Source organism: Cherax quadricarinatus, chromosome 11 (assembly GCF_038502225.1).
Source record: "Cherax quadricarinatus isolate ZL_2023a chromosome 11, ASM3850222v1, whole genome shotgun sequence".
Taxonomy (NCBI): domain Eukaryota; kingdom Metazoa; phylum Arthropoda; class Malacostraca; order Decapoda; family Parastacidae; genus Cherax; species Cherax quadricarinatus.
Window position 1 is genome coordinate 50,632,117 of NC_091302.1, and position 25,918 is coordinate 50,658,034.

The 25,918-nt window shown below is 43.2% G+C and overlaps 2 protein-coding genes across 15 annotated transcripts in view; one reads left to right on the forward strand and one right to left on the reverse strand.

The window, feature by feature from the left end:
• The window catches only part of Arp5 (Actin-related protein 5), a 45,524-nt gene extending 43,676 nt beyond the window's left edge, over positions 1-1,848 (reverse strand). For 4 of the 6 annotated variants that reach the window (XM_070084120.1, XM_070084117.1, XM_070084116.1 and 1 more), the window contains exons 1-2: positions 1,060-1,215; positions 11-121 (exon numbers count right to left, since the gene is read on the reverse strand). In XM_070084120.1, the coding sequence (XP_069940221.1) occupies positions 11-121; positions 1,060-1,072 (124 nt within the window). In that variant the 5' untranslated portion in view covers positions 1,073-1,215. Of the gene's footprint in view, positions 1-10; positions 122-1,059; positions 1,216-1,723 lie in introns of those variants that run through there. The other 2 variants (XM_070084118.1, XM_053774926.2) reach the window with 2 other exon arrangements.
• Positions 1,849-3,970: 2,122 nt separating this feature from the next.
• Pax (paxillin) overlaps positions 3,971-25,918 on the forward strand; it is a 216,670-nt gene continuing 194,722 nt past the window's right edge. For 7 of the 9 annotated variants that reach the window (XM_053775022.2, XM_070084123.1, XM_053775025.2 and 4 more), the window contains exon 1: positions 8,047-8,117. Coding sequence is in view for 1 of the 9 variants with exons in the window: in XM_053775026.2 (XP_053631001.1) it covers positions 4,129-4,141 (13 nt within the window). In the remaining 8 variants the exon portion in view is untranslated. Of the gene's footprint in view, positions 4,142-5,183; positions 5,263-8,046; positions 8,118-25,918 lie in introns of those variants that run through there. The other 2 variants (XM_053775026.2, XM_053775030.2) reach the window with 2 other exon arrangements.

Here is a 25,918-nt window from a genome sequence, read left to right on the forward strand (position 1 = left end):
GTTAACTTACCATTGTCAATTATGAGAGGTAATCCTCGGTAACTTGCATCATATGGATGAACAGGATCTGGCACTGACCGAGCATCCTTGAGTTCAAAGATTTGAACCGTTTCATCTGAAACTATGCAAACAATGTAGTTATCACTCTGCACATGCAAAGTTTACATATCATAATGGTATTTTAACAGTGTCATCACCTACATCAATGGAATGTTATTTCATTTATATAATAATGAGGAGGAGGGAAGCTTTGCTGAGACAGAGGGGAGTTTTGTGCTTAGCAGGTGGAGAAACCGTACATCCATTATTATATCTATTGACAAATTTTTTTAACTTATTATATGTAGGGAATGAATGCTTTTAAAGGTAGTACATCATGCATGGAATTTAAAGATTTAGATCTGACAGAGCTGAGGTTGCCAATGAAACTAAAACAGGCCATCAGATAATTTCTAATGATGACACTAGAAGGTTATTATCATTATTACTCTCAAAAATAAGCGTGAAACCCATCATGGTCTAGGTTATAAGATTACCTGGATAAGTTGATGTTGTGGTTGGAGAAGTGGCAGATGTAGTTACAATTATCATATATAGTAACATGTGTAAATTACCTAGAATATCCCCCCCCCTCCAGAAAAAAAAGTCAAAGTGATAAGAGAGATAAGATTTTGTTCGTATTTTTAACCTCAGAGGGTTAGCAACCCAGGATAACCCAAGAAAATCAGTTTGTCTTTGAGGGACTGTGTCTTATTTCCATTGTAGTCCTCAATCTTGTCCCCCAGGATGTGACCCACACCAGTCCTCTAACACCCGGGTACCTACTCACTTGCTAGGTGAACAAGGACAACAGGTGTAGGGAAACACGCTCACCGGGGATCGAACCACAAACACTCAGGTGTGAAGCAAGAGCGCTGCCTACCAGGCCACCGGGGGTAATATGCGGGAATTAAGTTTGATCCAAGGAAGGGAAGAGTAGCTTCTATTCCCCTGGATCAAAAGTCTTTCAACAGAATCAAGGCTTCCCCCTTGAATGGGGCAGTAAATCAAAGTACTTACTATTGACAGCCATAACAACGTCTGCTGAGCAGCAGTGTTGTTGTTATTCAGGTTGTTAAGGGTCGACAAAGCTTACACTCTATTGAGATTTGCTTCCCGGGTGTCAGTCAGTAAGAGATAAGATTTCGTTCGGATTTTTAACCCCGGAGGGTTAGCCACCCAGGATAACCCAAGAAAGTCAGTGCGTCATCGAGGACTGTCTAACTTATTTCCATTGGGGTCCTTAATCTTGTCCCCCAGGATGCGACCCACACCAGTCGACTAACACCCAGGTACCTATTTGCTGCTAGGTGAACAGGACAACAGGTGTAAGGAAACGTGTCGAAATGTTTCCACCCGCCGGGAATCGAACCCGGGCCCTCCGTATGTGAAGCGGGAGCTTTAGCCACCAGGCCACCGGGCCACCGCCAGTAAGTCCGCAAAAAATATATGTTGGCCAAGAAATGGAAGAGAATTACGAAGGAAATAAAGTTTTCTCTGCAAAAGAAAGAAACGGGAGCAACGAGTTCCTAATTAGTTCAGGTAGATCCCTTGCCTAAACCCCGTTAGAGTCAGACACCCCAATGGAAATAAGTCTATTTACTTCTCTGGACTACCCTAGGTAATTTACACCATGTATGATAATTATACTTATATGTACTTATGCCTAAATAAACTTACTTACCTCCATTCATTCCCTATTTAATTAAATCAACAATAACGGGCTTTTTCTCGGGTCCACTAACTACTGTTTACCAAGTGAGGTATTTTCACCGAGTCAATGACGTCATCTATATTGATGCTGTTGAAGGGCTTTAGATCCGAGGAGTTGGAGTCTTCCATTTCCTCGAATCAAACCTCATTGATCCATTTTCTCAGGCGCTGTATAATCCTTATGAGCTCAGAGCTTCTCCGTGAATATGATGATAATTATAGTATGGCGTTATAATGGATTAATATGACCTTGTAAGATGTTATTATGAACAATGTAATTAAATATAACGATAATACTGATACTAATACTACTACTACTACTAATAGTAATAGTAATATTAATAATAATAATTATTATTATTATTATACTAATAAATAATAATTTAATAATTATTGTTTTACTATTATTATTCTATTATAATTATATTAGTATTGCTATTATTATTATAACTTATTAAGTAAGTAAGTTTATTCAGGTATACACAAATACAGTTACATAGAATTATCATACATAGCAGCATATGTGTAGAGAACCTGGGATAACCCAAAAAAGTCAGACTGAGTGACTTATTTCCATTGGGGTCCTTTTACCTTATTATTATAATATAAAGGTTATAATATTTTCTTATTATTCTATAATGAAGATAACATCTTATTATTATACTAAAAAGACTATCTACTACACGAGGGTCATTAAGACTATCTACAATACGAGGGTCATTACTAGGAATAAGGTAAAATTACACGTATGTTAGCTAAAAAATAGAAAATCATTCCTCTCCCTTTCTGTAGCTATATTCATCAGACACCTTTTGGCACTCTTCTTGAACTGGTTCATGCTATGACTGGCTCTGACATGTGCGGGTAAAGGAATGGAACAGACTGCCCACTTACTTACTTACATGTCAAAGCCAGTCATAGCATGAACCAGTTCAAGAAGAGTGCCAAAAGGTGTCTGATGAATGTAGCTACAGAAAGGGAGGGGAATGATTTTCTATTTTTTAGCTAACATACGTGTAATTTTACCTTATTCCTAGTAATGACCCTCGTATTGTAGATAGTCTTAATGACCCTCGTGTAGTAGATAGTCTTTTTAGTATAATAATAAGATGTTATCTCCATTATAGAATAATAAGAAAATATTATAACCTTTATATTATAATAATAAGGTAAAAGGACCCCAATTTAAATAAGTCACTCTGTCTGACTTTTTTGGGTTATCCTAGGTTCTCTACACATATGCTGCTATGTATGATAATTCTATGTAACTGTATTTGTGTATACCTGAATAAACTTACTTAATAAGTTATAATAATAATAGCAATACTAATATAATTATAATAATAATAATAATAGTAAAACAATAATTATTATTTATTAGTATAATAATAATAATAACAACAGATGGCAAAGAGTAACATGAGTAAATTAACAGATATAAGAAAACATCGCCCAATAACTAAAACTTGTTCCTGAAGTCTCTTTTGTGTATTAAACTTTTATAAACAATAAATTGAACTATTGCCTTCTTTTGTGCCTAAATATGTTCTGTTATATGTAAACTATATCACTTGTATACTGCCTCGTGGCATAAGCTCTCGCTTCACAGGGTGAGGGTCCGGGTTCGATTCCCGGCGAAGGGATGGAAACATCGGACGTGTTTGCTTACACCAGTGGTCACTGTTCACCCATTGATGTAAAATGGGTACCTGGGTGTTAGTGGACTGGTGTGGGTCGCATCCTGGGACAAAACTGACCTGTATACCATGTAGTAAATGAAGATATTTTTATTATATTGGTATTTTTTTTTTCGCTGAAAATTTAAGCTGGCATTAATATAAATTCAAGCCTTTTAAAGTTGTATTTTATAATTAGTATGATAATATAAGGCTGTATTGTAGTAGATTATCTCTATATACCTAAAATAGAAATATGAATTCGCCAAAAATTCCTGATTTTTTTTAGGCCACTTTAGCAACTGTGAGAATAACTTTGTTTACACCGCCATGACAGTAGCAGAAGTACGACAAGCGCAAACCACATGTATTCGCTCATATAACGTTATTCTTTACTTTTATTACTTAAACCACATCCATATAAAAACAGTAGAGCAGAATAAGTTATTCTTTTCTATCTAAATATCCTTAGAAGTGTGTATTTTAATATTTCTGGGAAGATTTATTTGGCATCGTTCCAGTTCTCCGCCATATTTGGCTTGACGTATCATTCCTTTTAAGTACATGATCTTCCTGATAGTATAGATTGTAATAGATAACTTATCGCGATATAAGATAAGTGGCGCTGGGACGTAGAGAAGCAGTTAGTGGAGTATAGAGGAGCAGAGGTGGAGGCAACGCGAGTGTCAGGGCCAAAAAAATGGATGATCTAGGTGAGTGGGCGGCAGGTGGCCCTCACGAGAGGTTTAAATGATTATTCTAGTCACTCCACTCTTCAAGGGAGGTACCTTGATGCCAGTCATGGGCCCTTGATTAATTGTTATTCATTCCTCGCTTTAAGGAGTGTCTTGATGCCAGTTATGGGTTCTTGGTCAGCGGTTACTGAGTTACTCCTCCCTTGAAATGTGTCTTGATGCTAGTTATGGGCTCTTGATCATTGGTTATTGAGTTACTCCATTTAAAGAGGTGCTTTAGTGCCAGTCATGGGCTCTTGATCAGTGGTTACTGAGTAATTCCTCCCTTTAAAGGTGCCTTGATGCTAGTTATGGGCTCTTGATTCAGTTGTTACTGAGTTATTCTTCCTTTAAAATGCCTTGATGCTAGTTATGGGCTCTTGATCAGTGGTTGCTGAGTTACTCCTTTAAAGGTGTCTTGATGTTAGCCACAATCACTTAGTCAATTGTTACCCTTTAAAGAAGGTACCTTGATGCTAGTTATGGTCTCTTGATCAGCTGTTACTGAGTAATTCCTCCATATAAAGGTGCCTTGATGCTAGTTATGGGCTCTTGATCAGTGATTACTAGTTACTTCTCCCTTTAAAGGTGCTTGATGCTTGTTATGGGCTCTTGATTCCGGTGTTACTGAGTTATTCTTCCTTTAAAAGTGACTTGATGCTAGTTATGGGCTCTTGGTGAGTGATTACTGAGTTACTCCTCTAAAGGTGCCTTGATGTCCCTCACAATCACTTAATTGTTACCCTATAAAGAAGGTACCATGATACCAGTAATGGGCTCTTGATCAGTGGTTATTCTGTATGATATGTCTACTAATGTATACTGTATGAATATATTCTTTTCCTTATAAGAAATCTTGATATCAAGTGTATCTTGTTGAAAAATGAAATTACTGTTATTATTATCATCCATGAGTGAGGTGTTGGGACGCAGTTAAAGACAGTGTTTATATGATGGTCTGAAGATAAGATAAGCTATATTTCTCTTTATTACCCTTCAATGAAGGAGGTGCCTTGTTGCTGGTGCGAGGCTCTTGTTCCAAAGAATTGGAGCTACACTCCCTTTCCTTGGATCTGATCTGATTACCTTCCATTTCCCAGGTGATATATATGATAGCTCCTGGTTTAGTGCTCTCTGGTGAATATACTACTACATCTGCTACAAGAACAACTCCTACTACTACTTTTTCTGTTGCTGCTACTATCTTGTATTACTGTTATTACTGCTACTACTATCACTGCTACTATTGGTACTACTGTTCTATCCTACTACTACTACCACTAAAACCACTATACTACCACCAAATTACTACTTTTACTTCTTCTGTTACCACTACTACTGTTATTATTACTACTACTGCTGTAATGACTATTATTCTACCATTACTATTACTCCACTACTGTTGCTACTCCTGTGACAGTAATACTACTTCTATGAATACCATAATACTGCTTCTACTACAATTGATAATATATATATATATATGTCGTGCCGAATAGGCAGAACTTGCGATCTTGGCTTAAATAGCAACGCTCATCTTGCCATATAGGACAAGTGAAAATTTGTGTATGCAATAATTTCGCCAAAATCATTCTGAACCTAACGAAAAAAATATATTTCACTGTGTTTGTTTAGTATCAAACTATTGTAAACAAATCTAAAATATATTTAGTTGGGTTAAGCTAAAATAAATTGCACTTGTTATAATTAGGTTAGGTAAGTTTTCTAAGTTCCTTTTGGTGCAAAATTATAAATTTTTACATCAACATTAATGAAAAAAATATATATTTAAACGTATAAGAGAAAATTTTACAAAGGATTTAATTTTAAATGAGTTCTTGCTAATTGACCAGTTTTACATATTCGGCACGACATATATATATATATATATATATATATATATATATATATATATATATATATATATATATATATGCACAACAAGGTATGGAGAGGGGTACAAGTCTTTAGATCAAGTACTTTCACATTTATCAGTTTCTCCTGTTGCTACCTTTGGAACATTCCACAGCTCCTGATGATGCACTGAGAAGTATGAAAGTACTTGAGCTGAAGATTTCCACCCCGTGTGGCTTGTCTTGCATTGTTAAGATCGCCTGTCAGCAACTGATGTGCTGTTGGAGTGTGAGCAAAATAACATTTATGAAGGGATTCAGAGAAACCAGCAGGCCGGACTTGAGTCCTGGAGATGGGAAGTACAGTGTCTGCACTCTGAAGGAGGGGTGTTAATGTTGCAGTTTTATAACTGTAGTGTAAAGCATCCCTCTGGCAAGACAGTGATGGAATGAATGATGAAAGTTTTTCTTTATTGGGCCACCCTGCCTTGGTGGGAATCGGCCGATGTGTAATTATATATATATATATATATATATATATATATATATATATATATATATATATATATATATATATATATATATATATATATATAAATATAATTTATTTTTACCTATATATGCTTAGCTTTCTTAATATAATAATTTTTAATTAGACATTTTCAATTCATATACAATGTTTGTTTTATATTTCATTTGTATTTATCCACAGGTGAGTACTGTTATAGCAGCAGCAGGTGAGTACTGTTATAGCAGCAGCAGGCGAGTACTGTTATAGCAGCAGCAGGTGAGTACTGTTATAGCAGTAGCAGGTGAGTACTGTTATAGCAGCAGCAGGCAAGTACTGTTATAGCAGCAGAGTACAAATATGGAAACAGGTGATTACAATTATAGGAACAATTGGTGGTGGTGTTGGTTGTGGTGTGGGTAGGCTGTTAGGTGGTGTGGGTAGGCTGGTGGGTATGGGTAGGCCGTTAGGTGGTGTGGGTAGGCTGGTGGGTATGGGTAGGCCGTTAGGTGGTGTGGGTAGGCTGGTGGGTGGTGTGGGTAGGCTGTTAGGTGGTGTGGGTAGGCTGGTGGGTGTGGGTAGGCTGTTAGGTGGTGTGGGTAGGCTGGTGGGTGTGGGTAGGCTGGTGGGTGTGGGTAGGCTGGTGGGTGTGGGTAGGCTGTTAGGTTATGTGGGTAGGCTGGTGGGTGGTGTGGATAGGTTGATAGGTGGTGTGGATGAGCTGGTAGGTGGTGTGGGTAGGCTGGTAGTGTGGGTAGGCTGGTGGGTGGTGTGGGTAGGCTGGTGGGTGGTGTGGGTAGGCTGGTAGGTGGTGTGGGTAGGCTGTTATGCGATGTGGGTAGGCTGGTAGGTGGTGTGGGTAGGCTGTTAAGTGATGTGGGTAGGCTGGTGGGTGGTGTGGATGGGTTGGTAGGTGTGGATGGGCTGGTAGGTGGTGTGGGTAGGCTGGTAGGTGGTGTGGGTAGGCTGGTGGGTGGTGTGGGTAGGCTGGTGGGTGGTGTGGGTAGGCTGGTAGGTGGTGTGGGTAGGCTGGTAGGTGGTGTGGGTAGGCTGGTGGGTGGTGTGGGTAGGCTGGTGGGTGGTGTGGGTAGGTGGTGTGGGTGGGCTGGTAGGTGGTGTGGGTGGGCTGGTAGGTGGTGTGGATGGGTTGGTAGGTGGTGTGGATGGGCTGGTAGGTGGTGTGGGTAGGCTGGTAGGTGGTGTGGGTGGGCTGGTAGGTGGTGTGGGTGGGCTGATAGGTGTGTGGGTACGCTGGTAGGTGGTGTAGGTTGGCTGGTAGGTGATGTGGATGGGCTGGTAGGTGGTGTGGGTGGACTGGTAGGTGGTGTGGGTGGGCTGGTAGGTGGTGTGGGTGGGCTGGTAGGTGGTGTGGGTGGGCTGGTAGGTGGTGTAGGTTGGCTGGTAGGTGGTGTGGATGGGCTGGTAGGTGGTGTGGATGGGCTAGTAGGTGGTGTGGGTAGGCTGGTAGGTGGTGTGGATGGGCTGGTAGGTGGTGTGGGTGGGCTGGTAGGTGGGGTGGTCTCAGTGTTGTGTGAGGTGGGGCAGGGAGAGGCAGCAAGCTAGTTGGTCACCCACACTCACGACCAGTAGTGAAGTATCTATATCTATCATTTATATATATATATATATATATATATATATATATATATATATATATATATATATATATATATATATGTGAGAAATAATAACCTTAAATGATAATATATACATCATTACAATGATAGAAGGATGTTAGGGTACATTTATAATGTGTCAATGATAAAATGATGTGAAGTACAATGAGACGGAAATTCAGTGACAGAATGAGCCAAGTGACGAAAATGCGGTGATAGAATGATTGATCTGTTGGAAATACAGTGATAGAATGATTGATCTGTTGGAAATACAGTGATAGAATGATTGATCTGTTGGAAATACAGTGATAGAATGATTGATCTGTTGGAAATACAGTGATAGAAGGATTGATCTGTTGGAAATACAGTGATAGAAGGATTGATCTGTTGGAAATACAGTGATAGAAGGATTGATCTGTTGGAAATACAGTGATAGAAGGATTGATCTGTTGGAAATACAGTGATAGAAGGATTGATCTGTTGGAAATACAGTGATAGAAGGATTGATCTGTTGGAAATACAGTGATAGAATAATTGATCTGTTGGAAATACAGTGATAGAAGGATTGATCTGTTGGAAATACAGTGATAGAAGGATTGATCTGTTGGAAATACAGTGATAGAATAATTGATCTGTTGGAAATACAGTGATAGAAGGATTGATCTGTTGGAAATACAGTGATAGAAGGATTCATCATTGATAGAATGATCCAAGTGTCGGAAATTCATTGATAGAATGATCCAAGTGACGGAAATTCATTGATAGAATTATCTAAGTGACGGAAATTCATTGATAGAATGATCCAAGTGACGGAAATTCATTGATAGAATTATCTAAGTGACGGAAATTCATTGACAGAACGATCCAATTGGCGGAAATAAAGTGATAGAACGATCCATCAGTGATAGAATGATCCATCACTGATAGAATGATCCATTATTCAGTAACAGAGTGGTTACGGTAATTTACTGACACCCAAAGCTTAACCTGACAAAAAAAAAAAAGTAATCGATCGGTATATCTGACTGGTGGTGTATAGGTGGTGTGGTATACAGTAAACCCTGCTAATTGATACCGACAAATTGCTTTATAAAGACAGGTGAGTCAACACTTGGACACGTCTGTCAGAAAACATTTCGGTCCTTGGACCCTGAACCGAAAGTTTTTTTTCTTGATTTGTATGTCCTAGTGTAGGTCACGTGTTTAAAAAAAAATAGACGTGTCGTGGGTCTTGGTTTTATCTGTCATGTCATGGATGGTCTGGGACCGGGGTGCCGTGGGTGGACCGGGGTGCCGTGGGTGGACCGGGGTGCCGTGGGTGGACCGGGGTGCCGTGGGTGGACCGGGGTGCCGTGGATGAACCGGGGACCCGTGGGTGGACCGGTTCCACCGTTTTTTCAATAATTGAAAATTTAAATGTGTGCTCACCTGTATGTGGTTACAGGGGTCGAGTCACAGCTCCTGGATCCGCCGCCTGTTCGCTGGTCGCTACTAGGTCCACTCTCTCCCGCCTCCAAGAGCTTTATCGTACCACTTATTAAAACTGTGTATGGGTTCCTCCTCGGCTTTTTCACTGTCCACATTGTTCCACTTCCTGACAACTCTGAGGCTAAAGAAATACTAACGTCCCCATAACTCATCTGAGTTTTCAGTTTCCAGTTGTGTCCCCTTGTTTGCTGTCTCTCATCTCTGAAACATTCTAGCTTTGTGCACCTTGTCAATTCCTCTCAGTATTTTATACATCGTTATCACGTCCCCCGTATCCTCTGTCATCAGGTTGAGTTCCCTTAACCTCTCCTCGTAAGACATACCCCTTAGCGCCAGGACCAATTTTGTTGCAAACTTTTGCAGTGTGTGCGGATTTGCAACAGATTGGGAAGCCAGGTTTTGCTGGCTGTAAATGTATGGAGACTCGTTTACAAACATGTTTTCTGTGTCGTTTATTCTACACGTGTCTGGATTTTCTTTTTCATAGCCTTACAAAGTATGCATGTCAAGGATACCAGCCTGTGTGTGTGTGTGTGTGTGTGTGTGTGTGTGTGTGTGTGTGTGTGTGTGTGTGTGTGTGTGTGTGTGTGTGTGTGTGTGTTTCCCTATCAGCAGTATTTAGATGTGGGGTAAACATGGAGCTGGTGTTGAACCCCCACCTGTCATGGTGTTGAGCTCCACTTGTCATGGTGTTGAACCCCACCTGTCATAGTTTTGAACCCCACCTGTCATAGTGTTGAACCCCACCTGTCGTAGTGTTGAACCCTATCTGTCATAGTGTTAAACCTCACCTATCGTAGTGTTGAGCCCCACCTGTCATAACGAGGTTTCCCTCTCATATTCCATCACACAGGATTTGTTTCCTCCTCTTACATTCCATCACACAGAAGGGATTTCATACATGGGGTTGAAATTTGTGAGATCAGCTGGACTTCAGTCAGTAGAGTAGTAAGGATACGGGTCACCAGGAAATGGGGGATGATGGGTGTGTGTGTGTGTGTGTGTGTGTGTGTGTGTGTGTGTGTGTGTGTGTGTGTGTGTGTGTGTGTGTGTGTGTGTGTGTGTGTGTGTATGGGGGATGGTGATGAGTGTGTGGATGGAGGGGTGACTTAGGTAAAAATAAGTCTAAAAGCATGACTCTTCCCTCGCTCGTATATTGAACCTTAGTAAAAAAAAATTTAGTATGGCACTCAAGCTGGCGCCATGAGTGCCTATTAGAGACCACGGGGGGAGTTGAAAGATCGTTCTAGGCCTTTCGTGTTGAAATCAACACATCAGGAGGAACCTGCAGTGTTACAAAAAAGGGGATGAAATCCGAGCAAACACGTTCAGAGCGAGCGCTTTTGCTGGCAAACACGCTCACTCTGATTTGATCGAAGTGGAGACGTTCTCCAGTTCCTTGGATGGAGAACCGGTCAGCAGCATCAAGCACCCCCTTCCCCGACCATCGGCTTACGTAACCTGACCTCAGTGTCAATTCTGTAATATATCAATAAACTTTTTGTCTTGGAAAAAATTGAGTGGGTGCTAAAATCACCACGACTAGTTTGGCAGAGAACCATCCAGTGATGTACTACCCTCCTCTCATGTGTGTGTGTGGAACACAGGTAGTATGTTGGTGGACAATAACCATCCAGGAAGGTACTACCCTCCTCTCATGTGTGTGGAACACGAGTAATATGTTGGTAGACAAGAACCATCCAGGGAGGTACTAACCTCCTCTCATGCGAGTGTGGAACACAAGTAGTGTGTTGGTAGACAAGAACCATCCAGGGAGGTACTAACCTCTCATGTGTGTGTGGAACACAAGTAGTGTGTTGGTAGACAAGAACCATCCAGGGAGGTACTACCCTCCTCTCATGTGTGTGTAGAACACAGGTAGTATGTTGGTAGGTAACCATCTAGGGAGGTACTATCCTCCTCTCATGTGAGTGTGGAACACAAGTAGTGTGTTGGTAGACAAGAACCATCCAGGGAGGTACTAACCTCTCATGTGTGTGTGGAACACAAGTAGTGTGTTGGTAGACAAGAACCATCCAGGGAGGTACTACCCTCCTCTCATGTGTGTGTAGAACACAGGTAGTATGTTGGTAGGCAACCATCCAGGGAGGTACTACCCTCCTCTCATGTGTGTGTGTGGAACACAAGCAGTGTGTTGGTAGACAAGAACCATCCAGGGAGGTACTACCCTCCTCTCATGTGAGTGTGGAACACAAGTAGTGTGTTGGTAGACAAGAACCATCCAGGGAGATACTACCCTCCTCTCATGTGTGTGTGTGGAACACAAGTAGTGTGTTGGTAGACAAAAACCATCCAGGGAGGCACTAACCTCCTCTCATGTGTGTGTGGAACACAAGTAGTGTGTTGGTAGACAAGAACCATCCAGGGAGGCACTAACCTCCTCTCATGTGTGTGTGGAACACAAGTAGTGTGTTGGTAGACAAAAACCATCCAGGGAGGTATTAACCTCCTCTCATGTGAATGTGGAACACAGGTAGTATGTTGGTAGACAACCATCCAGGGAGGTACTACCCTCCTCTTATACACCTATGAAATCCAACCCTGCTAAACCTTGTTCACTGTGGCAATGCTGTTAACTCTTTCAATCAATCTCACGAGTAAGATGAGAGGTAAATATTACAAAGTTCCACTTACAATGAGCGTTTCTTAACCTGTACAATCCTACGTTAATTCTCGCTACTTCTTTCTCCTCTAATTCTTCCTCACTGCGTGAAGAGTGTTGTAAGAGCGGGCCACGGAGGCCATGATACCACTCACCAAAACCCTGCTCAATAAATACACGGGGGGAGGGGGTGAAAAAAGTTCCATATTTTTTCTCAAAGTTTTGTGTCCGTTATTTTTCCCATAAATATTTCTACCAGGGTACACAGCGTAATGCAGCGCAGCCTCGCTACCTTTTTATAACAAGCACAGTTTAATTTAGCCTAATCCAACTAAATATATTTTAGATAAGTTTACAATAATTTAATAATAAACACAGTGAAATATATATATTTTTTGGTTAGGTTCAGAATGATTTTTGCGTAAGTATTGCATACACAAATTTACGCTTGCCTTATTCGGCAAGAAAAGCGTTGCTATTTAATCCAAAATAGCAGGTTTTACCTATTCGGCACGACACATATATGGGGAATGTTTGACCCAGGGGTGGTCATGGTGTAGGTCGGGTGAATGTTGCCTCGTACACGTGGGTTAAAAGGTCAACTCTCACCACTGTAACTTCGTATTGACGGTACAGTCTTTATAGCTGCCCTAAGGCTGCCGAAGGGCTCTTAATCCAAGGAATTAGAAAAACCCTTCTGCGGATCAAACCTGATCGCTTCTCACCACAGGCGTTGTTGAAACACTTCGAATTTAGCACGATTCTTTGTTAATAATAATAATAATAATAATAATAATAATAATAATAATAATAATAATAGAGAATAATAAGAGCTGTCAGATGTTGCATTGGGTGTGAGAGATAAGCAGTGGGTCAGTTTACAACACTATCAAGGCTGTAAGAGACAGGTGGTGGTGGTGTTAGTGGTGGTGGTAGTGGTGGTGGTGTTAGTGGTGGTGGTGTTAGTGGTGGTGGTGATGTGGTTGGTGGTAATGGTTGTGGTTCCCCTGCCTTCCCCTCCCCACGAGTGTCTCCCCCTGCTTACAGATTGCCAGGTGGGAGGGAAGGGGTGACGAGAGAGAGTCGTTCAGCAGGATGGAGGGAAGCAGAGCATCTGACAGCCCTGCAGACAGCTGCTGCCTCTCATTTTCACAGTATTTTAGTAAGATATAAACACACACGGTGTCTATCGACAGGTGCCACTGACAGACGGTAAAACACACACACACACACACACACACACACACACACACACAAACACACACACACACACACAAACACACACAAACACACACACACACACACACACACACACACACACACACACACACACACACACACACACACACACACACACACACACCAGAAACTTGTAACATTCAGGTTATTTGCACAACTAAGACATGCACTGTTGATTAAAAGTGATGCAACATGCAACTAACTTGACATGGCTAGGAGATATAATCAAAGTTGGTAATTTGGCACTGACACTGCCCACTAACACTGTGAACGTTATTATGAGGGAAATACACTGCCCTGAAAGTTTGAAGACGACCAGACGAGTCATTTTCAATTGATCTCACAGACAAAAATACCTTATAGTTTTGTTTTTGGTACAGTTGGCAAGCACACACACACACCAACACACACAAACACACACACAGTGGCCTCATCAGTCCACTACAGAGAAGAATAATGAAGATCGGAAGCTGTAATCAGTCCATCAATCTTGAAAAGATTGAATAGTGGCATGGTGTTACAAAATGCAACGTGTAATAGTGAAGATATCTCCAGAGAGTTCTAGAAGGTCAACTTACTGACCCCGTTTAGCATCTAGACTGTTCCTGGTGTTGCAACAGTTTTTTAGTTATAATTTGGTTCAATTATCCCATAAGTTATGTGGGTTTTCAGTAGCGCTTTTCTTTTACAACGGGATGAACACAAACAAATCCAATAAAAGTTGAGATCTTGAATAACAGAAAGATATCTATGTGGAAACGTTTACAGCAAATGTAAATTAAATAATTAAGGAAATAGACTGCTACACAATTCTTGATGTAAAGCTTATTACACTTTTATTATCCATGCACTTATTCTGTATATAAAATACATATGGTGCTATGGGCACTTTGGAAGAGATATTGTACACTATAATACTCTTTGTACTTCGTAATGATGAGATGTACTCATAAGTACAAGAGTAATATAGGCGTGTGTGTGTGTGTGTTTGATATGTACTCTGCTAAACTCGACTTAGACTGTGACTAAAACAAATCCCTAGATAACATAACTTCTCAATCATAGAGGCAGTATAACAGCTTGCTAGAACAGTAGGACGTCCCATTCGCCAGACAACAGTAATGTTCAAAGCAGCAGCAGTGAGCAGCACAGCGTCAGGGTAGGAACTAGACCATAAACGACACTAACTGGGGACCATCAGCAAGTCCTCCATAAAAAAGGCAAAAACTCCCTTAATACTGAAGCCGAGTTCAGCAATTCCAAATTCTCGACGCCAGTGCGTAGATGCTAGAATAATGGAGGTCAAGAGTTGAACCTGGGACCAGAGATATAGTGTGTGTCTCACGACACACAGCCTCTGAAAACGTCAAATGTCACTAAGTCTAAATACTCCGTGAACTGAGTTGCACAGACTTACGACATGTAACTCCTGCCGGCTTCGGTAACAAAGCGAGAAGGTAGTAGCGCGGTCAGCCAGTCAGTATTCTCCTTCAACGAGCACAGATGGCTGAAAACGTAGGGCTGGTCAGTCCCTCAGCCTGAGGGCTGAGGGACTGACCACCTCGAAACTACGTCTTTAAGGGTGATGGACTGATTACATCGTCTTCACATCTCTACTGCTTCTGCTAACTCTTCTGTACTCGACTGAAGAAGCCTACTGTATAAGCGAAACGTTTTGGAATAAAGATACCTGACTGTTGCACACGTGCCTTATCAACATTGAAGTTGTAGTTTGAACACCTCACGAGGAGCTGCAGCTAGTTAGAAGTTAGAAGACGCGGCTTCAAAGTAGCATAACTCCCAAGGAGTTAGGAATATACTTTACCAGTCGAGATTAAAGATGCGGGTCCGGGAGCTGGAGGTGAACCCCAGCACACAGCCAGCTGTGTAGACACAGACATACGCAGCAAGACTCTCTTAAGTATACCCCACAGTGACGCAGAGCATTCTAATAAATTTAGAGAGAACAAAGTTAGATCACTCCTGAATATGTGTATCAAGAGGCCGAGGAGGAGTCAGCGGTGGGTGTTGTGTGTGTACTCAGTATATGTACTTGTCAGACACTACAACGTCATGGAATCTTGGTTCAGAGGACATCTACAAGATCTTCATGGCTGCTACAACTAACCCATCCCTTTGGGTAAGACCTACTTCCACTGGGGAATCCCGCCTACTAGTGACTATGCCCTCGTCTGCTACATGTCCTTATCCACTGACGCCTATATAACCGCCAGTCTTCTTGCCTTTGCTCCAGATTCTCCTCCACCACGATGCTGTGAACACCAACTCCAAGACTGAGGGACTGATTACCTCATCTTTTGTATATAGTTCTACTGTCTTCTAATTATGACCTAGAATCTGTATTGATAAAGCCACTGGATGGCGAAACGTCTACAATAAAGATATCCAGATGTTGCACATGTGTCTTAACTTTCACTCAGTATATGTACTTGAAGGAGCAGCTGATGTGTGTACTCAGTATACGTACTTGAAGTAGCAGCTGGTGTTGTGTGTACTCACTACAGGAGTGAAGTGTTGTCTTGCAGGAAATGTAACATTCCAGCAGGTAATGGAGTTTTCTAGCACATTTTTCCCCTGGGTGCCACTCACAACAGTCGGCTCACACACTGGTACCTATTTTTACTGCTAGATGGTCAGGGGCAACAAGAGTATAAGAAAACTCTCTCACGCGTTCCTCCTTGCCAGGGAATCGAATCTGGGGCCTTGCGATTGTGGATTCGAACGCTCTCACCCTCTCAACCTTTTATGTTTACATTCCACACAGTGACATTAATGTGGCGTCGGCACTCAGACCACTGAGACCTACTAGTAAGTCAGCGGTCGCTCTTCTCTGGTCCGCCGCAACGCCAAGAACTACCACATACACACATGTCAGCAGACACAACCACCGCAGTGGTTGATTCTTGGCGTGCCCCGCCGCAGTGCCAACGGTACCACTGAACCGGTCATATTTCCACAGACTCGTAGCGGAGGATTTTTCATGACTAATGTAAAAATAACCCTGTGGGTCCAGCACAGGGCCGCCATAGAGCTAATGGCTACTGCAAGATGTGTTGCAGACACTGCTTTGCTGCTTTCTACCAAAGATGGCGATTATGCTGCCGGCTAGTACAGTACTAGTTGTTGGAGGTAAATGGTTCTGAAAACACACTTGTATAGAGCTTGGATATCTTTACTGTGGGAACGTTTCGCCAACCAGTGGCTTCTTGGGACTGAAGAAACCACTGGTGGCTAATAAATAATAATAAATGTCCTGAGCCATACATGTCTTTTTCCACATTATGGTAGCCTGTTTATCTTTCATCTACTCTCAGTATTATCAACGTCACACCAAGGGTTATATACATAGATGAAGAACAAAAGTGATTTCAATGCTTATCCTTGTGGGACCCCGTTCGTCACCCCTCCCCCAGCAATGTCCAGTGCTACCACACAGCTGACTTTGGATTCATCCAGTGGCTGGTGCCATTTAGTGGAGAGGTTTAACAATAGATCAGCAGCAGAGTAACCTCTCTCTCTCTCTCTCTCTCTCTCTCTCTCTCTCTCTCTCTCTCTCTCTCTCTCTCTCTCTCTCTCTCTCTCTCCCTAATAGCATACCCCATATAAGGTTCACAGTGATGTAACGTACTAGGCAGGTCTGGTCGACCTTTAATGGACTGGCCTGGCAGACTTGATAAGGTTCTCATTAGGTCATCAGTTTGTGAACACTTTAGGTTAGCTAAGGATTCCTGTGCCACAGAAGGATGTGTCTTAAAGGGATCTAACGGCAGTACAGATTCACTGGAAGGACCTTAACTTCGCTCTGGTGTTTTGAGCCTGTGTGTGTGTGTGTGTGTGTGTGTGTGTGTGTGTGTGTGTGTGTGTGTGTGTGTGTGTGTGTGTGTGTGTGTGTGTGTACTCACCTAATTGTGGTTGCAGGGGTCGATACACAGCTCCTGGCGCCTCCTCTTCATCTTAAAGCTATGTATGGTTCCTGCCTCCACTACATCACTTATTAGGCTATTCCACTTCCTGACGACTCTGACGTGTGTGTGTGTGTGTGTGTGTGTGTGTGTGTGTGTGTGTGGAATGGTGCTGCCATCTTGGTGTTCGACGTGATGTAAACAGTGTCATATGATTGGATTTTCTCTCTCTCTCTCTCTCTCTCTCTCTCTCTCTCTCTCTCTCTCTCTCTCTCTTTCTCTCTCTAAGAATGAGTGATTTATGAGCTCTGAAGTGTGTGTGTGTGTGTGTGTGTGTGTGTGTGTGTACTCACCTAGTTCTCACCTAGTTGAGGTTGCAGGGGTCGAGTCCAAGCTCCTGGCCCCTCCTCTTCACTGGTCGCTACTAGGTCACTCTCCCTGAACCGTGAGCTTTATCATACCTCTGCTTAAAGCTATGTATGGATCCTGCCTCCACTACATCGCTTCAAAAACTATTCCACTTCCTGACTACTCTGTGGCTGAAGAAATGCTTCCTAACATCCCTGTGATTCATCTGTGTCTTCAACTTCCAACTGTGTCCCCTTGTTACTGTGTCCAATCTCTGGAACATCCTGTCTTTGTCCACCTTGTCAATTCCTCTCAGTATTTTGTATGTCGTTATCATGTTCCTCCTATCTCTCCTGTCCTCCAGTGTCGTCAGGTTGATTTCCCTTAACCTCTCCTCGTAGGACATACCTCTTAGCTCTGGGACTAGTCTTGTTGCAAACCTTTGCACTTTCTCTAGTTTCTTTACGTGTTTGGCTAGGTGTGGGTTCCAGACTGGTGCCGCATACTCCAATATGGGCCTAACGTACACGGTGTACAGGGTCCTGAACGATTTCTTATTAAGATGTCGGAATGCTGTTCTGAGGTTTGCTAGGCGCCCATATGCTGCAGCAGTTATTTGGTTGATGTGCGCTTCAAGAGATGTGCCTGGTGTTATACTCACCCCAAGTTCTTTTTCCTTGAGTGAGGTTTGTAGTCTCTGGCCCCCTAGACTGTATTCCGTCTGCGGTATTCTTTGCTCTTCTCCAGTCTTCATGATTTTGCACTTGGTGGGGTTGAACTCCAGGAGCCAATTGCTGGATCAGGTCTGCAGCCTGTCCAGATCCCTTTGTAGTTCTGCCTGGTCTTCGACCGAATGAATTCTTCTCATCAACTTCACGTCATCTGCAAACAGGGACACTTCGGTGTCTATTCCTTCCGTCATGTCATTCACAAATACCAGAAACAGCACTGGTCCTAGGATTGACTCCTGTGGGACCCCACTGGTCACAGGTGCCCACACTGACACCTCGCCACGTACCATGACTCGCTGCTGTCTTCCTGACAAGTATTCTCTGATCCATTGTAGTGCTTTCCCTGTTACCCCTGCTTGGTCCTCCAGTTTTTGCATCAATCTCTTGTGTGGAACTGTCAAACGCCTTCTTGCAGTCCAAGACTATGCAATCCACCCACCCCTCTCTCTCTCTTGTCTTACTGCTGTCACCCTGTCATAGAACTCCAGTAGGTTTGTGACACAGGATTTCCCATCCCTGAAACCATGTTGGCTGCTGTTGATGAAATCATTCCTTTCTAGGTGTTCCACCACTCTTCTCCTGTGTGTGTGTGTGTGTGTGTGTGTGTGTGTGTGTGTGTGTGTGTGTGTGTGTGTGTGTGGACCTTATAAGTGGTGAGATCTGGCTGTTCTTGCTGTTGTTGTCGTTGCCGATGTTGATAATGTTGTTTTTGTTGATGTTGATTTTGCTGTTCTTGGAGTCATCCTGGAGAGTGTTGCGAGGGGCCAACGCCCCCGAGGCCCGGTCCCAGACGAATCCTTCCGGTGGGTGGCCTGATCCACCAGGTTGTTGGTACTAGCAGCATGAAGTATAACATAAACACACCACAGCCTGGGTGATCAGGAACTGACTAGAGGAACTTGTCCAGTTCTCTCTTGAAGACAGGCAGTGGTATATATATATGTGTGTGTGTGTGTGTGTATGTTGCGTGTGTGTGTGTTTTGTGCGTTTATGCGTTTATGCTGTGCATATGTATGTTTTGTGTGCATATGCTGTGTGTATATATATATTTATGAATATATCCTGTGTGTATATATGATCGTGAATGTATCCGGTGTATATATTTAACATTCACGCCACTAGACAATAAACTGTGTCAGTCTATTTCAGTCTAGATAATACTGGCAGTGTTCTCAGTTGGTGTGGGAGAAACAAAGTCTTGCTTCGTCTTCACCCTCCTGAGCTCTTGATCCAAGGAACTGGAGCTTACTCCTCACCCCCTTCCCTCCTCTTCGGATCAGACCTAATTGCCTTTCCATTCCCCTGGCACTGTATAGCCACGACGGGTTGGGGACTTTTCATATAATAATAATAATAATAATAATAATAATAATAATAATAATAATGTTTTTCGGTCGCTGTTCGATCCGAGAGAGGTATCCCCGTATTGCATAACCCTAGCCCTCTGTGCCTTAATGCAGGCGATTGGAATAGTGCAGAGTGCGGCATACGTTGATCATGGAGTTAAATATTAGCGTTGAAGATTTGAAGGGAATCATAAGACATTCACAAGTCATCATATGGGATCTAATATCCAAATTTCTTCAATAAAGGTGGCAAATTCGGACATTCACAAACCGAATCTAATTCAGACCTTCATAGAGACCGGAATCCTAAAATATACAACCACGTTAAGTGTTGAGGTCGCTCAGAAGTTGCATTATCAAATTATCAGCTTGGAAGGGTTGGTGGTAATCAGATGCAACACTCAGAAATTATCTTCCAGTATAAGCAGATGGAAAAATAGGTCAGAATTAATACAGACTTTTAAGAAAGTGAGGCTGTGTCAAGGACTGGGCTGCGGGGGGGGGGGGCGTTGACCCCCGGAATACCCTTCAGGTAGAAGTAAGTTTAATGAAACATACAACTTTTTAACAGTGGTCTTGGGGCACATAGATGTTGTAGGGAATTATAAGAACATTGACTTAATCTAGGATAACTAGATAGAGTCAAAAACTGACTTATTTCCAATCAGAAGAGACATCATCAATTATTTCCACTCAGACTAGTTTGATTAATTGAAATTAGGGCGTGACAGCCTGCACAAGCTATCATGAGGACGCTTAGTTTGAGAAAGACACAGTAACACTGAACCCACAACACAGTGTACTGTTATGGGAGTTACAACACACACACACACGCCAAAAAATTAGAGGAAGTGCAAAGGTTTGCAACAAGACTAGTCCCAGAGCTAAGGGGATTGTCCTACGAAGAAAGTTTGGGGGAAATTGGTCTGACGACACTGGAGGACAGGAGGGTCAGGGGAGACATGATAAAGACATATAAAATACTGCGCGGAATAGACAAGGTGGACAAAGACAGGATGTTCCAGAGATGGGACACAGTAACAAGCGGTCACAATTGGAAGTTGAAGACTCAGATGAGTCAAAGGGATCTTAGGAAGTAGTTCTTCAGTCATAGAGTTGTCAGGAAGTGGAATAGTCTAGCAAGTGACGTAGTGGACGTGGGAACCATACATAGTTTTAAGATGTGGTTTGATAAAGCTCATGGGGCAGGGAGGGAGAGGACCTAGTAGGAATCAGTGAAGAGGAGGGGGCCAGGAGCAATGACTCGACCCGTGCAACCACAAATAGGTGAGTACACACACATCTGAACCTGGCTGCTATTTGGGTGTCATAGCTCCACTGTGCCAGTGGCACAGACACTGTGGCACTGTCATCACTGAAGGGGGGGGTAGTCACTTTCACTCCCTGTGCCCCCCCCCTGAGTGTTTAAGTGATCTCAACGAGGCACTTTATGACGGGGAGGCCAGGTTCACTTGTGACGACAACTTGAAGAAGTTGTGTGGGCAGCCATTGTGGCTCATGTTTGGTCACCTCATATGTTTCATTGTGGCTCATCTTTGGTGACCTTATGTCTCTCATGGTGTTGGTGTAGATCACTGGTGAAAGTGTCGTAGATCTGTGGTGTAAGTGTTGGAACACTGCGACACAAGAGCTGTAACCTGAGAGTGTGTTGGCTTGTCAGGTGCTCAAGTTGGCAGTGACACAGCAGCAGCAGTGACTGGTTGACAGTGACACAGCAGCAGCGACTGGTTGACAATGACACAGCAGCAGTGACTGGTTGACAGCGACACAGCAGCAGCAGTGACTGGTTGACAGTGACACAGCAGCAGTGACTGGTTGACAGTGACACAGCAGCAGTGACTGGTTGACAATGGCACAACAGCAGTGACTGGTTGACAGTGACACAGCAGCAGCAGTGACTGGTTGACAGTGACACAGCAGCAGTCACTCGTTGACAGTGTGACTGGTTGACAGTAACACAGCAGCAGTGACTGGTTGACAGTGACACAGCAGCAGCAGTGACTGGTTGACAGTGACACAGCAGCAGCAGTGACTGGTTGACAGTGACACAGCAGCAGCAGTGACTGGTTGACAGTGACACAGCAGCAGCAGTGACTGGTTGACAGTGACACAGCAGCAGTCACTGGTTGACAGTGTGACTGGTTGACAGTAACACAGCAGCAGTGACTGGTTGACAGTGACACAGCAGCGGCAGTGACTGGTTGACAGTGACACAGCAGCAGTGACTGGTTGACAGTGACACAGCAGCAGCAGTGACTGGTTGACAGTGACACAGCAGCAGCAGTGACTGGTTGACAGTGACACAGCAGCAGCAGTGACTGGTTGACAGTGACACAGCAGCAGTGACTGGTTGACAGTGACACAGCAGCAGCAGTGACTGGTTGACAGTGACACAGCAGCAGCAGTGACTGGTTGACAGTGACACAGCAGCAACAGTGACTGGTTGACAGTGACACAGCAGCAGTGACTGGTTGACAATGACACAGCAGCAGCGACTGGTTGACAGTGACACAGCAGCAGCAGTGACTGGTTGACAGTGACACAGCAGCAGCAGTGACTGGTTGACAGTGACATCACTGCCCTTCTTCCTTTTATCTTCGCTTTTTCACTTTTATCTCTGTTAATGGAGCTTTTGAGAAGAGCTTTTGTCGAGCTTTAGATAGTAACTTGTGTTGCGATATTTTGTGTGTTGGTGGTGGTTGTGGTGGTGTTGGTTGTTGTGGTGGTGGTGGTTGTTGTTGTGGTTGTTGTGGTGGTGGTAGTGATGGTGGTAATTAAGTACTGTTTGATGGTGGTTATTTATTAAGGTGGTTGTGGCACCTTTGGTATACTCACAGAAGTCCTTCAAGGCTTGACCCATTAATGCTTGAGCTGTTTGGACCTTGTCGTAGCTAATCTTGAAGCTACGTAGCAGTCAGCCTCCACTTAGCCTCATCCTTCCAATGACTGATTACCCTGAAGTTGACAAGTGATGGTCGTGAAGCCCGTCAGACTGAACTGCGTCTTAAGCTGCTATCTTGATCCTCAAGGAATCTTAGATAATTTTCTTGTATTCACTCTACTTGGTCGCTTTAGTATTTTCTACGTCATGATTAAAGTTCCCCCTTTTTTTTTATCTAAGGTTTGAGTTCCTTGGAACTAGAAGAAACAGGAAATCGAAGAAAGCCAAACAATAAGAAGGTTGCAAGTGGGGACAGCAGAAGGTTGGGATGGATGGAATTACAAGTGACATAGTGAAAACAGGTGGGCGTGAAGCGTCCAGTTAGTTAATGCATTGTTTTAATTTGTGTATGAAAGAAGGGAAGGTACCTAATGACTGGCAGAGAGCATGTGTGCTTCACTTGTATGAAAGAAGGTAAGGTACCTAGTGACTGGCAGAGAGCATGTCTGCTTCACTTGTATGAAAGAAGGGAAGGTACCTAGTTACTGGCAGAGAGCATGTGTGCTTCACTTGTATGAAAGAAGGTAAGGTACCTAGTGACTGGCAGAGAGCATGTCTGCTTCACTTGTATGAAAGAAGGGAAGGTACCTAGTTACTGGCAGAGAGCATGTTTGCTTCACTTGTATGAAAGAAGGTAAGGTACCTAGTGACTGGCAGAGAGCATGTGTGCCTCACTTGTATGAAAGAAGGGAAGGTACCTAGTGACTGGCAGAGAGCATGTCTGCTTCACTTGTATGAAAGAAGGGAAGGTACCTAGTGGCTGGCAGAGAGCATGTCTGCTTCACTTGTATGAAAGAAGGGAAGGTATCTAGTGACTGGCAGAGAGCATGTCTGCTTCACTTGTATGAGAGCAAAATGGAGAAAAGTATAAATACTACAGGAGAATAAGAGTTTAAGAGTAGAGTTTGCCATTTGAAATTGTTAAGCAGAACTGCTAACAAAAGTCATGGGAAAGACACTGGCTTCAGGTGTTTGTATTAAACATGTCAGAGGGACATGTGTGTCGACCAAGTGCTTGTATTAAACATGTCAGAGGGACATGTGTGTCGACCAAGTGTTTGTATTAAACATGTCAGAGGGACATGTGTGTCGACCAAGTGCTTGTATTGAAGCATGTCAGAGGGACATGTGTGTCGACCAAGTGTTTGTATTAAACATGTCAGAGGGACATGTGTGTCGACCAGGTGTTAGAGAAATACCTTAATAAAGAAGAGGAACTTTTTTCCATTTATGGGCTGGAAAAAGTGAGAGGATGAAGTGGAAAGTTGAACGATGTAGTTTGCAGTGTATGAACATTGAAGAATGAGACACTTGTGCAACATTTGCACAGGTGTCTTATTCTTCAACTTGCCGGTCTTCTAGACTAATTATATCACAATGTGAATTTTATGATGGAAATAAGGATTCACATGTATAATACAGGTAATGTAAGAGAGGTTGTGGTGATGGTTTGGTCGTATAGAAATGATGAAAGGGGGAGAATGATGAAAGGAGGAGAATGATGAAAGGAGGAGAATGGTGAAAGGAGAATGATGAAAGGAGGAGAATGATGAAAGGAGGAGAATGGTGAAAGGAGAATGATGAAAGGAGGAGAATGATGAAAGGAGGAGAATGATGAAAGGAGAATGATGAAAGGAGGAGAATGATGAAAGGAGGGGAGTGATGATGGGAGGAGAATGATGAAAAGAGGTTAGTGAAACGTCCCAAGAATGTTTCTGAGAGTGTGAAGCAGTGAGAGGCTTGAACATACAGCTAACATGTGTAAGTTTGTTTGATTGGAGCGGCCACAAGTGATTTTGGGGAGTTGATGTGCTGGTGGGAGTGTAAACACGGTGACATTTGTGTACCTTCAGGGGGAAGCTGGTTAGCCGGTTAGCTCCCGTAGTGGGATGTTCAGTGCCGCCACTTCGTGTACATCTCCTGGGATATCCGCACACTTTGTAAAAGACATCTAAGGAGCGAGTGATGGTAAATGTGTTTTCATCTTTGGGTCATTTTGTGGGAAGGAACCCAGGTGCTAATACTAGCACTAACAATAAAAGCAACAACAGCATTAATAGATGGAGGTAAAGCAGCTTCCTGTTGGAATAAAGGAAGTGTACTGACAGTCTTTTATTGTGAGGGTGATTGTTGGTTAGGGCGTGGGAGGTCCCCCACCTGGCTCACCTGTACCGTACCACTGTCCAGGTGAGCCAGGTGATGCACAGGCACCTACGGAGAGACGGATGATAATGACACTGGTTGGTGTGTGTGTGTGTGTGTGTGTGTGTGTGTGTATGTGTATGTGTGTGTGAGAGAGAGAGAGAGAGAGAGAGAGCCAGGTAGCTAGCTAGCCGAGCAACACTTTCAGATATTCTTTCCTAAACAAGTATGAGCATAAATCCACCAGGACATGTAAACAAAAACAGGCGTGAGGCACAGGAGTGATATCACCCATGTGTTTAGTGGCACACAGATGGGGGATTTTGGCACTGGCACCCTTCCCTTCTCTCCACTGCTTATTGTATGTCTTCCACTTCCTTTGTACTCCCTCACTTCATTACATCTCTTGTTCTCCCCTCTTCCACTTCCTGTATCCCCCCTCTCCTCACTTCTACCGCCCTCCCCACCTCCTCCTCCATCGTGCCACCTGTTGCATTTAAACAGGCACTGCCTGGGGGCCATGACCGGCCAGGAGTTCAGCAGGTGCCGCTGGGGAAGTGGGAGGGATTGGCACTCTGTAAGCAAAAGACACGTGGCACTTACACTGACGACACGGCCATGGTTACACACACACACACACACACACACACACACACACACACACACCTAGGACCAAATGGCAACTAACACACACACACACACAGTAAGAAATCGTTCAAGACTGTACACCGTGTTCGTCAGGCCCATATTGGAGTATGCAGCACCAGTTTGGAACTCACACCTGGTCAAGCACGTCAAGAAATTAAGAGAAAGTGCTAAGGTTTGCAACAAGACTAGTCCCGGAGCTAAGGGGAATGTCCTACGAAGAAAGGTTAAGGGAAATCGGCCTGACGACACTGGAGGACAGGAAAGTTAGGGGGAGACATGATAGCGATCTATGAAATACTGCGAGGAATTGACAAGGTGGACAGAGACAG